Source organism: Gopherus evgoodei, chromosome 7 (assembly GCF_007399415.2).
Source record: "Gopherus evgoodei ecotype Sinaloan lineage chromosome 7, rGopEvg1_v1.p, whole genome shotgun sequence".
Taxonomy (NCBI): Eukaryota; Metazoa; Chordata; order Testudines; family Testudinidae; genus Gopherus; species Gopherus evgoodei.
Genome location: NC_044328.1, coordinates 54,129,422 through 54,142,926, shown reverse-complemented (window position 1 = coordinate 54,142,926; position 13,505 = coordinate 54,129,422). Strand labels below are relative to the sequence as shown.

At 48.5% G+C, this 13,505-nt stretch overlaps 1 protein-coding gene across 1 annotated transcript; it reads right to left on the bottom strand.

The window, feature by feature from the left end:
- Positions 1 to 2,607: 2,607 nt before the first annotated feature.
- On the bottom strand, positions 2,608 to 5,050 carry LOC115654982 (neurogenin-1-like). Its single transcript, XM_030569921.1, has one exon. The coding sequence runs from the start codon at positions 4,122 to 4,124 to the stop codon at positions 3,414 to 3,416; it is 711 nt and encodes a 236-aa protein (XP_030425781.1). The 5' UTR covers positions 4,125 to 5,050; the 3' UTR covers positions 2,608 to 3,413.
- Positions 5,051 to 13,505: the final 8,455 nt, after the last annotated feature.

Below are 13,505 nucleotides of genomic sequence, written 5' to 3'. Positions count from 1 at the left end.
GTCTTTAAACCTTGATTTGAGGAGTGGGGGAGGGATAGCTCAGTGGTTTGAGCACTGGCCTGCTAAACCCAGGATTGTGAGTTCAATCCCTGAGGGGGCCATTTAGGGATCTGGGCCAAAAATCTGTCTGGGGATTGGTCCTGCTTTGAGCAGGTGGTTGGACTAGATGACCACCTGAAGTCCCTTCCAACCCTGATGTTCTGTGATGCAATGGCTCAGACACAGGTTTGATACAGGAGTGGGTGGATGAGATTCTGTAGCTTGCACTGTGCAGGAGGTCAGACTAGGTGATCATAATGGTCCCTTCTGACCTTAAAGTCTATGATTCTATGAAATGCAGCTTTCGCATAGGTGTTATGTTTCTTCAACAAAAAATTAATAGGCCGCCTACGTGCAGACTTTCAGTCAGTTTCTAAAAAAATAAGTGAGCTTGAACAGCTGTGATCCATCTGACAGCAAGATATTATGCCATCCTGATGTGTTAAAGTCTCCTTTCCCCACCCAATCCTCTTGCAGTAACTGCCTTTAGAGCTCTAACTTTAAGTCTAAAAGTTTCTTCAGGGCAGGGACTTCCTTCATGTTTGGTAAGTGCTTAAAGCCTTTTGGGTGCTACTGCAATAATAAGGGCTTGGTACTCTTGTGTATTAAGTAGAGGACTCTTGCATCAACAAAATTAACTAAGTTACAGTGGGTGGGATTCAGGAAAGTACTTTGGTACTGCTGGCCTATTTTTAGGTACCACTGTGATCGCAAAACTTCCCCTTGGCTGTGGCCCAACCCCATAGACACCTAAGTTTTTGTAGTAGAAGTTCCCTAGGCACCTACGTTTCTACCTGTCTACTGCCTTACTGTAGGCATCCAGAAACCTATCTCCCACATAAGCCCCAAAGCATTCTCTAATGAACCAGAGAAAAGATGAGTGTTTGGGTTGCCTAAGTCACACATGGGGCCTGATCTGGTAGCTGTGCTCCAAGTCCCCCTAACTCCACTCCAAACAGCAGGAAGAAGTGGACCTCCCTTTAGCCCAGTGGTTAGGGTACTCATGTGGGTGACCCTGGGTTCAAGTAGCCCTCAGTATTAGAAGAGATTTGAACAGGGATCTGTCCTCTCTCAGGTGAGAGCTCTAACCACTAGGCTTTGGAACAGTCTGGGCTGGGTATCGCTTAGTGTGCCCTATTGAAGTTGTTCCACTTTAAATATTAATTGGGCAAGAGAGAATTAGAATGACTATGCAGCCCAATTGTTATGTCAGTCACTCATCTGACAGGTGGCAGATCTTGGTGAAGACTCATTCTCATCAGGCAGAATGGGGATTTGAATCAGGGGTCTTCCCGTGAGTACTCTAACCAATAAGCCTCACAGTTACTAGGGAGAGCCAGCTTATACAAGTACCGGGGAAGAGCAAATATTTTGCCTTTAGGATGGACCACATAGTATCAAGTGCCAAGATTTTAAAAATTAATTCCTGATACAGGATAGGTCTAGGTTTTGGGAAAAGATCTTTTCAGCTGAGGCTCCTACTTCTGTATTTTAAATTATAGCTCTGAAACAGTGGACTATTGTTAATGTTTTCAGGAAGTGTGTGCAAGCACTTCCACCAAAAGCATTGAAAATGTGCTCTCATAGGAGTACCTCCTTCAGTTGTGAGATGTTTCCCTTTAAATAGGAAAACAAAAGATCCTCTTAGCTAGACAGAGGAATGAGAGTGCAAGGGGTTAGCCTGGGATGTGGGAGACCCAAGTTCCTTCTCTGCCACTGAGTCTTTTGTGAGCTTGAGTAAGAATCTTAGTCACTGTGTGGCCATTGCCTATCTGTAAAACTGGATGATCATACTTAGCTACCTCAAAAGGTGGTGGGAGCATAAATACATTAAGATTGTGAGGTGTTCAGATACTATGGTAAAGTGGGACAGTCCTCCCCTTGTCCGTATGAACACATTCACTCTACCATACGGAGTTTGTCACAGGCTCTGCAGGAATGTGGAAGATACTCATTAAAGTAAAGGCAGCACATAACTGAACTGTAAATATGACTAACTGTACAACAGGCAATGTGTATAGTTCCCATTCAAGTCCAGGTTCAGAGGACAGTTGAGCTTTACTGTTGCTCCCTGAACATGAAAATGAGCTGTGCTCGTTGTCATCGCTTTAGTGTTTGTTCAGTCAATTCACCCTTTTTGGTGAAGGGTGTACAAATTGTATCCTCCTGTGCCTGCCCAACATGGGGGGGCTTAACGCTGGGGAAGGGTAGACTACATTTGCTCTGTTGCTATCCTTTCAGTGTTTCATGGAAGGGGAGGGGGCTGCTTTAGAAGCACTGTTAGTGGGCCTACCTAGGACAGGTGCTGAATCGGCACATGCCTCTTTTCCCTGCTCTGTGCACAGGCCAGCTTCAGTTGTGCTACACTGGCAATTACAGGCACTGTGTGCCACTGCTGATTCTTTCCAGGTGACTTTCCTGAGGCCAGAGCTTCTGCAACCTGGATTCCACACATGGAAGCTGATATCACCCAGGGCTGGATCTAGCCCAGGGACAATTTAATGAATGCAGGAATGAAAATAAACCACACACAAGTAGGCTGAAGTAACATTTATTAAGTGTAGCAATTTTTGCATCGGTTCTATGCCTTGTCTTCTGCCGACTGCTGAACATTACTGCTCGCTGATGGTAGGAAAACTGCCCTTTCCTCACTGATGAGAATTAACAGTGCTTGAACCCTGTTTGAACTCTGCCTGTAGCTAACTGGAAACAAAACTTTTTCTCTCTCCTGCTGTACCAATTCACTGAATCTATTTAAGGGAATTCTAAAGTGACAAGAAAGAGGTGAAGGACAAGTCTCTGGAAAGCATCTATGGAAGATAGCTGCCTGTCTACTTAAAGGCTGCTGGGCTACAACTACCGAAGGAGTTTAAAAGTTAGATACTACCTCCAAAAAGCAGCACTGGAAATGAAAATAGCAATAAGTGTGACAACGTGCTGAAGTGTTTCTCTTCAGCGCAGCAAAACCATCCTTCCGAGCTGTTGCCATAGTCACCTAGCTTGTCTCCTGCCTTTCTCTATAGAAAAGTACAGTTGGAATTAGCCCACATAGCCGATAAATATCCTCTTACAACGACTTGGACAGCTACCTACTGTCAGGCTTGTCGAGCTTTTCCTCTGAATCGTCTCTCTCAATCCAGCCCCGTCCTTTTCTTTGTAACCGCCTTTCACTTTTGGCCAACGTCTGGGTCGCCCTGAACCGTTTTATCCGCCCAGTTATTTACTTTCTGTGCCTATTCCTGATTTCAGGGTAGGGCTATGTCCTTGGGAAGGCGTGGGGGGGCGGGGAGCTGACCCCTGTCTCTGAACCGCCAGGCTTCCGCGCTGCCCAGCCCCGTGGACATGGTCTGCTGTCCTCGGCGCTGCAGTTGGCGTCAGGACCGCGTGGATCCCGGCTCCGTGGCGGCACGCCGTAGTGAATTAAGAGCCTGGGGTGAGTTCTGGGCTGGTGGAACTATAGGGCTGCATTTCTCGGTGGATGGGGGCGCAGCAGTGTCTGGGCGCTGGCTGCTTCCGCCCTTCTGCGCGGCCAGTGTCTGCCCCGTATCCCGCGGGCCGCCTGCGCCTTCTCCCCTCTGCAGCAGCTCGCTCAGCATGGAGATGTAGATCTTGGCCATCTGCAGCGTCTCCGCTTTGGACAGCTTCTTTTCGTTACGCAGCGCTGGGATGACGCTCCGCAGACGATCAAAGGCCACGTTCAAAGCCAGCATCCGCCTCCTTTCCCGGGCATTGGCTGCCAGCCGCCGGCGCCGTCTGATCCATGCCCTCCTTAGAGGATCGTATCCCCAGCCCGCCAGTGCTCTCTTCCCTTGGAGCCCAGGAGAGGGCCCGCAGTCTGTGGCGCGCACTAGTGCCAGTCCCCCTGGATTCAGGCTCACGGATCCCTGGGGAAACCGGCCATCGCTCACTTTCCAGCGTGCAACACCGGCGGGCTGGAAATCTCTTGCATTTACCTCTAAACCTCTCCCCTCCTCCGCCGCCTCTTCCCTTTGCACCCGGGCATTGCAGTGGCAGGACAGCGCTGAGAAACTGTAGCTGGGAAAGCCACCCGCCCTCACCGGCTCCGGAGTGCAGCGGGCTTTCATTCTAGCCCGGAGCGTTTACACGGAGAACTTGGATCTTTCCTCCCGCCTCCTTACTCCGAGACACGTGAAAATGTAGCCAGAAACCTTGAAGGGTGGGTTTGTTTATATTGCAAATGGGACGCGTGGAGAGGCAGAAAAGGGTCCCTCCCGGGGCGGGGATAAGAGGTTTAAAACAAAGCTAGTGTTCAAAGCTGAACCGTGAATAATTTGTCGCTTATAACAGAAAGAGAGTCTACTAAACGCATTCAGTCAGTGTGGATTAGTTTCTCTCCAGTGATCCCTTGACGTGTGACACTAGGAATCAACGAGACGTTAATCCTAATAATCCAAAATGCAATTAGATCCGGGGGTATCTTTTCCACTGGAAAGGCGCGGACAGTTCAGGCTTGCGGTGCAACAATTTAAAAGTAGCTTCTCCTCCCCCCGCCCCTCGACAGGAACAAACTCAGTGCTGGCGATAACACGCTAATGATCTCCCGTTCCGCTTAAAACAGCACTTTGAGTTCAGCGGCGGGGACTCGCTTTGGCTGGATCTGGGAAAGGATTAAATAGCTTGAGGGAGTTTTCAATGATCCGCATGGCTTTAAAAACAATGTTGGAACCTGCTAAGTGTTCCTGAAGCAATAAAACAATGCTGTGTCGGTAACAGCTTCTGAGACACGCAGCCTTATGGGGCTGATAGGACTCCTGGTGACTGATAGCTCAGAGGCCCCCTTACAATTGGCTGGGAGGTTAATAACTGAAGTTGAATATGGTACAATAGCACAAAAATCAGTCAAGGTGGAGCCCTTTGCTTCAATGTTTATCATTTCAACCCTCCCCCCCGCAAAGGGCTTTGTCTCCTAATGGTACAAAGCTAAGGTGACCAGATGTCCCAATTTTATAGGGACAGTCCTGATATTTGGGGCTTTTTCTTATATAGACTCCTATTACCCTCCACCCCCTGCCCCGATTTTTCAGACTTGCTGTCTGGTCACCCTATACAAAGCTGAGATGTATTAGGGCTGTTATATTAGTAAATAAACCCTAGTCCTCACACACCACTTTCTAGAGAGTTTAGTGAGCCCGAAAGGTCCCAGACTGAGAGGCCTGAAGTCCCTCTGTCCACAGCCTGGGAATAGTTTAGGTGTGACGGTTCAAGCTTCTCCCACATCATCCTGCCAGCCTAGATCTGAAAGAGCAACCTCTAAAACGGGGTCTCAAACTTAAATGACCACAAGGGCCACATGAGGGCTAGTTCATTGGCCTGAGGGCTGCATCACTGACCCTGACCCTGGCCCTGCCCCTACTCCACCCCTTCCATAAGGCCCTGCCTCTTCCTTGCCCCCATTCCAACCCCTTCCCTGAAGTCCCCACCCTAACTCTGCCCCCAGAGGGGGCATGAGGGGTGTGGCGGGGGCTCAGGGCAGGGAGCTGAGGTGCAGCAGGAGGCTGGGGTGCAAGCAGGGGGCTCGGTGCAGCAGGGGCGTGGGATGCAGCAAGGGGCTGGGGTGTGGGATGCAGCAGGGGGCTCAGGGCAAGGGGTTGGGGTGCAGGCAGGGGGCTCAGGGTGCAGCAGGGGCATGGGATGCAGCAAGGGGTTGGGGTGTGGGATGCAGCAGGAGGCTCAGGGCAAGGGGTTGGGGTGCAGGCAGGGGGCTCAGGGTAGGGAGTTGGGGTGCAGCAAGGGGTTGGGGTGCAGGCAGGGGGCTCAGGGTGCAGCAGGGGCATGGGATGCAGCAAGGGGTTGGGGTGTGGGATGCAGCAGGGGGCTCAGGGCAAGGGGTTGGGGTGCAGGCAGGGGGCTCAGGGTAGGGAGTTGGGGTGCAGGCGGGGGGTTGGAGTGTGGGGTGCAGCAGGGGGCTTAGAGCAGGGGGTTGAGGTGCAGGCAGGAGGCTCAAGGTAGGGAGTTGGGGGTGCAGCAAGGGGTTGGGGTGTGGGGTGCAGCAAGGTGTTCAGGGCAGAGGGTTGAGGTGCAGGCAGGGGGCTAGGGCAGGGAGTTCGGGTGCAGAAGGGGTGTGGGATGTAGCAGGGGGCTCAGGGCAGGGAGTTGGGGTGCAGGCAGGAGGCTCAGGGTAGGGAGCTGGGGGTGCAGCAAGGGGTTGGGGTGCAGGCAGGGGGGTTGGGGTGGGGTGCAGCAAGGTGTTCAGGGCAGAGGGTTGAGGTGCAGGCGGGGGCTCAGGGCAGGGAGTTGGGGTGCACAAAGGGTGTGGGATGCAGCAGGGGGCTCAGAGCATGGGGTTGAGTGTGGGGTGCAGCAGGGGGTTGAGGTGCAGGGAGTTGGGGAGCAGGGTGCAGGAGGGCTTCGGGATCTGGGGTGTCAGTGGTGCACACCGGGGCCAGGGCAGGCTGCCAGCCCCACTCTGGAAGGTTGCTGGAACCGTGTCCCTGTGGCCTCTGGGGGAAGGGGACACAGGGCTTCGCGCACTGCTTGCAACGCCTCCGGGTACCTCCCCTGAAGCTCCCATTGGCTGCGGTTCCCCGTTCCCGGCCAATGGGAGCTGGTGGTGGGTGAGGTGCCTGGAAGCCAGGGCAACACACAGATGGAGATCTCTGCTGCCCTCTGCCTCCTCCAGCCGCAGGGACGTGATGCCAGCCGCTTCAGGGAGTGGTGTAGGGTTCGAGGGGGGCAATCTCGCAGGTGTAGTTTGCCCAGCCCTGGCCTGGAGGTAGGCTGGGGAGGGCAGGCGCAAGCTACTTGGCGGGCAGTGTGAAATAGCCCCGTGGGCCGCGTATGTGAGATCCCTGCTCTAGAAGACACAAGACAACAAGCTTTCTGTGCCAGTTTAGTAGTGCTCCTTTAATGACTTTCAGGGCACTCTGCAAAACATATTTGTTTTCTGGAACTGAAACAGATGGAGGATTCTGGTGAGAGATCATCAAATACATTTTTAACTGCAGGGTGATTTATGTGACTTCTTTGGAGAAGAGGTGTTCCTAGCATAGTCTGTTTGTGTAACTGTATTTTTAAACGGTGTCAAGTGCACATAAAGCAAAAGATAGGCCTGAACTAAGACTGGTCCTTCTAAGTTCAGTGAATACACTGGTCTACAATTTTTGAGAAGTCGTCTGCTTCAGAGATAAAATGTGATATTTATTATGTATTTTGATGTGCTGAATTCAAATATGACAATTAAAACAACTGATTGGCTACTGTTTCTAAGATATTTAAGTTTTTACATTTTATTTCTGTCTATTGTGTAGATAGTAGAGTTTTAATCATAAATTGTAAACCTAGGTCTTTTCATGTGTTTATGGTTGCTTTACATGGTAATATTTCACCTGTCCTGTTTATGTAACACTTCAAAAATCAGCAAAAGGGTTATCTAAATAAAATTTATTATGAAACAAAAGGCAAAAAACTATTATGCACATAGTTTAGTCCTCTTCAGTGTCTACTCGGCGCTTCTTGGCTTGTCTTTTATATTCATTAAATGGAGCATCTCTTGTCACTGTCCAGCAATAGTCTGCAAGCATTGATGGGCTCCATTTGCCCTGATAGCCTGCCAGGAGATTCCACTGCTGTAGTCTGGAGCCCAACAGCTCTGCCTTACTCTTGGGTAGTTCCAAATCCCTGACAAGGTCGTTCAGTTCACCTTGTGTTATGAGGTGTGGTTCAGAGGAGGAGGATGGGAGAAAATGTGGGTCCTGTGACATTGATGGTTCAGGACCAGAAGTTTCATCCTCTTCCTCTTCCTCGTCTGACTCAAGTGCATCAGGAACTGGCAGTCCTTCTCCGTGGGGTACTGGGCGTATAGCTGATGGAATGTTTGGATAATGCACAGTCCACTTTTTCTTCTTTGACACACCTTTCCCAACTGGAGGCACCATGCAGAAGTAACAATTGCTGGTCTGATCTATTGGCTCTCTCCAAATCATTGGCACTGCAAAAGGCATAGATTTTCTTTTCCTGTTCAACCACTGGTGAAGATTTGTTGCACAAGTGTTGCAGCATATGTGTGGGGCCCACCTCTTGTCCTGATCTCCAATTTTGCAGCCAAAATAAAGGTGATAGGCTTTCTTAACCATAGTGGTTATACTGCGCTTTTGTGATGCAAAAGTCACTTCACCACAAACATATCCGCAGTTATCTGCACTGTTCACACAAGTACGAGGCATCTCTGCTCACTTGGGCTAAACAGAAATGTGTCCCTTTGCAAAATCAAACACTGACAAATAAGAGAGCACCTGACACTGTATGATTTCTAGAGCTGATATAGGGCAATTTGTTCAGCAGAGTGATGTAAGCTTCGTTATGATTGCATCATCCATGACTTCTAGGAATAACATGATGCAATTCATATCATGTATGACGCAATACCAGCTTCAGATTGCATCATTCATTGTTTTGCCTCAAAAGGAAGTACTGTCCAAACCCAGTCATAGATTTATTCATAGATCCAGTCAAATATGTATTTTAGTCATTTCTGGTTTAAACTGAGATCCCTTCCCTTTATAACTCACTTATCCTCCGCCATTCCCAAGTCAAGGGTCATATATACTGACCCAATAGCATATCTTGAAAACTAGAGCCAATCAACAATTTTAAGCATCATTTTCGTTCTCAGTGACACAGAATTAGTAAAGTTGGACTACATTTATTTCAGAAGCATTTTGGCTGTAGAGCAGTGATATCTGTTCGCAAAAACAGTGAGAGACTTAACATCTTATTGATCATTCCCTGAGCCATCTAAGACATACATGTGCAGCGTTACCAACCTTAGAATAATACGTGTTCTATTCTTTTTATTTGCTTTATGGTGTTTGAGCCATTAGGTCTCATATTTTCAAGCTTGAGAACATAAGAACGACCATACTGGATCAGACCAGTGATCCATCTAGCCCAGTATGCTGTCTTCCGACAGTGGCCTGTGCTGGATGCTTCAGAGGAATGCCCAAAACATGGCATTTATCAAGTGATCCATCCCCTGTTGTCCAGTCCCAGCTTCTTGTAGTTAGATGTTTAGGGACACCCACAGCATGGGGTTACATCCGTAACCATCTTGGCTAATAGCCAGCGAAGAACCTATTCGTGAACTTTTCTAATTCTCCATGAACTTTTCTAATTCTTTTTTTGAACGCAGTTATACTTATTGCCAGTGGATGTTGTGAAGGGCAAAAGTTTCACAGATTGACTGTGCATTGTGTGAAGTACTTCCTTTTATTTGTTTTAAACCTGCCATCTATTAATTTCACCTGGCTGATGACGATGCTATCAAAAGGCTGGGCACACTGCACGTATGCTGAGATTTGTTTTATTGAATGACCCCTAGGTCTCATGTTATGTAAAGGGATAAATAACACTTCCCTATTCACTTTCTCTCCACCATTCATGATTTTGTAGACCTCTATCATATCCCTCCTTAGTCATCTCTTTTTCTAAACTGAATAGAACCAGTCTTGTTAATCTTGCCTCATAAGGAACAGAACAAAGAAGGGGTAGAATAGCTTGCCTCATAAGGAAGCTATTCTACCCCTTCTTTGTTCTGTTCCCAATTCTAAGATCTTTTTTTGAGATGGGGCACCCAGAATTCAAAGTGTGGGTGTACCACAAATTTATATGGTGGTTGTATATTTTCTGACTTATCTATCCCTTTCCTAATGGTTCCTAAAATTTGGTTTGCTCTTTTGACTGCTTCTGCACTAAGAGTAGATGTTTTCAGAGAGCTATCCCTGATGACTCTTAAGATCCTTCTCCAGTGGTAAAAGCTAATTTAGACCCCATCATTTTGTATGTACAATTGGGATTATGTTTTCTAATGTGCATTACTTTGTATTTATCAACATTTCTCTGCAATCATGAGAGCTAGAAACTTGCATTTCATTTTAAATTAAATCTGAAGTTCTCATGTAATAACATGACTCAGTGAGATGGGAATTAGCAAAAAATGCAAGATGTGATTAAAATTCTGAGAGTTGGCAATACCGTAGTGTGTTTCTCTCTTTTGTTCTTTAAGGTCTTATCTGATATAAAAGGCCAGCAGGATTGACTTCATTCACCGTTGCTGTTCATATGATTCACCAGAGAGATGTATCAAGATTTTTTGCACCGTAGGGCTGGCACTTGAGGTATATTCATTAGAGCTGATGAGGAATTTTTTGATGAAACTTTTTTTTTTCTTTTTGGTTGGAAAATGCCAATTCGTTGAAACTCAAATTGTTCTCAGGGACGGGTCAGTTTTCATGAACCTCACTGCCAATGGGAAGGTCTTCACCTGCATACCCCCATCTGGTCTGGTGTCTTTCTGCACAGTAGGGCACAGCCCCAAATCCCCTGGTCTCAGGCTCTTTCCTGCAGGAGCTTTTCTCACTCTCTTCAGGCTTTGTACAGCTTTCTGAACATCCCCCCCCACCGCCACCTTCCTGCTGCCTTGTGTAGGGGAATCAGGTGCTCTCTGTTCAAGACCGACTCCTTAGTAGCTAGGGTTGGCTGACCCCAGGCATTTAGCACTTAAGAGGCAAGCACCCTGTTACACTCCTGATTTGAAAAAAAAAAAATGAGGAGGGGGGTGCAGAACTGTCAAAATGTCCCAGTTCAACATTTTCAAAATTCAGTTTTGTTTTTTGGTTTGAATTTCATTATGAAATTTTAGTTAATTGATACTTTAAAAAATAAAAAAAGGGGTAACAAAATAGAAAACAAAAGATTTAGGTTGACATGATATTAAGTTTTTTAGTGATCGGTTCATGAAAGTTTTCAAGATTTGGGCTTTTTATCCCCCCTCAGGATAGGAAAAATATTTGAAATATTGAAAACTCTTGCATTTTGGGAAAATCCTTTCTGGCCCACCACAAATATTACTTAATATTACCCCGAGGCCCTCATCTCCTGTGTTCCACCTGGGAGGACTGAGCCTCTACTGCAGGTACAGCCTTTATCACTAAAAGCTTGTAACTAGGATTCTTTCTCTCCATACATAGCACAGTTTATCTGTAGTATCTTTTTATGGCTAAGACCAGGATTTTTTCTTTGTCTGTCTCTTATGGGAGTGGAGTTGATGTGTTATGAATTAATGCTGCTGCAGAGGAGTTTATGGGTGGCTCACACCTCCTTTTGGAGGTATGTTATTTGTAGTTATCTCTTGTGAAGGAGTGCAGAGATCCTTGGATGCCAGCACGTTCTGATGTAGTGGCATTGATATTACTTCTGTTATTCCCTTTAGTCAGGGCCAGTGCAAGAATGTTTCACGCCCTAGGTGAAACTTCCACCTTGCGCCCTCCCCTGTCCCCAAGCCCCTGCCCTGAGACGTCCCCCCCCCACGGCAGCTCCCCTCCTCTGCCCTGAGGCACCCCCCCCAGCAGCAGCACCCTACCCTCCACCCTGAGGCACCCCCCGGCCCCAGCTCACCCCTGCTCCACCTCCACCCCGAGCACGCCGTCGCTGCTTCACTTCTCCCGCCTCCCAGGCTCGCGGCGCCAATCAGCTTAGGTGCCGCAAGCCTGGGAGGTGAGAGAAGTGAAGCAGCCATGGTATGCTGGGGGAGGAGGCAGGGCAGGGGTGAGCTGGGGTGGGGAGTTCCCCTGCGTGCCCCCCCCTTACTTGCTGCAGGCAGCCCTCCCCGCGCTCCCCTGCCCTAGCTCCCTCTGCCTAAATGCCGGCGGCAACTGGGGCGGCTGAAGATCCGGCTGCCGCGGTCACTGCCGAAGAAAATACCGCCCACCAAATCCTAGCGCCCTAGGCGACTGCCTAGGTCGCCTAAATGGTTGCACTGGCCCTACCTTTAGTCTTCTTTTCCCTCTCCCCCTTTTTCTCCCCTCCTCCCCAATCTCCAGGCTCATCTTTCTCTCTAACTTGGCTACCCTCCTCCACAAAAACCTCCTATATCTCAGTCTTGGATGATATCAGTAATCATCTCAACAGAACTCAGCCAGCCACCTACAAAAACTCCTTTCCTTTCCTTGTTGTAGGTAGCACGCTCTCCATGCGCTCCAGAAGCCTGATCAAACATGTGTCTATTGCAGAGTACCCAGAAGCTCATCAAATGTGAGCTATTTCAGACCAAGAGGTGGGGGAGCAAGTTCCAGAGTCTCAAATGCCTTGCAGAGCACACCATGCCAGCAACTCCTCTAGCTTTTGTAACAAGGGGATCTGGCCAGAGCACCGCTGCTCACCGCAGCTGTGGCAGTCTGGCCTGGAGAGAGGTGATCCCTAGAGCGGGTCTGTCTCAAGCCATTGAGAGATTTATAGGTCATAACCAACATCTTAAACTCTACACAGAGACCACTGGGCTGCCAGTGCAGAACCCAGAGCACTGGTGTCATGTGCTCCCAACAACACACCCCACTTAGTAGATAAGCTGCTGCCTTCTGCATAACCGCAGTCTCTGAATGGTTGGAAGGTGTTGTCCCATGGAGGGCACTTTGCAACAGTCTAATCTGGAAGTAACAAGACTATGGATAATGATGGTAAGGATTACATCTGAAAGGAAAGGTTGCAACCTCCTAACCAGACACAGATGATAAAAAGATGACTGGGACACTGCTGTAATATGGTCATCCAGCAGCTGAGGGTCTAAATTCATCCCCAAGTTGTAAATCGCAGCAGCTAATGGCAGATGTACTCCCTCAAAGGGGTTTATGCATAACTCATCCCCCAAAACCAACCAACTACCCCACCCTTCTATTAAAGGCTTTTATAACCAATCCTGTCTCTTCCATCTCCGAGTATCTGTGTCTAGGAATTATGGTGCAAGGAGCAGCTTGGAGGTAGCAGAGAGGCTGGGAAGCCTGGGCCATTGGTGGATTTGGGTATGTTGGGGAGTAGAGAGGGAGTTTAAATGCAGAGGGTTTGTCGATATTTGTGAGGTGCATGGGAAAAGCTAAAGCCTGAGGTGTTGGGGGGAATAGGGAATTTTCTGGAGGCCTGAAGGATCTGTGGTCTGACTTGGGCAAGTGAGGGCCAGAGGAGAATAGCTAGTCGGGCTAGTCCTCTGGAAAGTGAGACACCAACCATTGCCATCTCTCCCCCCACATCTTTTTAGTGTTGAGTGTTTGCTGCTGCCTCAAAGCCAGCAGAGTTAGCAGTGAAGGCAGGAGCAGAGGCAGCCAGGCTAACCTGGCCAGTTGTCTCCATATCAGACACCTAGGTGTCTGAGGAGAGGCATTGCAGGGAAGCTCCTGCAGCCTCTGTGGGGCACAGCTGATCACAGGGCTTCCTGGGCTGGCCATCCAATCTCCCCATTTCTCTGTGCTTCACCTTTTGCAGGCTGGTTTTTCTGGAGTGGATGTGTTTCCTTCCCTCCTACACTTGCTCTCACAGCTCTTGTAATTAAACATCTCATGGGGCTTTTTGCAAGAACAGAGGTACTAGCTGGCTCTGGTGTCCTGACAAATTCGCAAACAGGATAATTCCATTAAACTACTTACATTTCCTCCAAAAGTCAATAAGAGACATCCACTCCT

Bases quoted from the DNA above. Each gene is read 5' to 3' on its own strand.
- LOC115654982 (XM_030569921.1), bottom strand. From the start codon at position 4,124: ATGAAAGCCCGCTGCACTCCGGAGCCGGTGAGGGCGGGTGGCTTTCCC.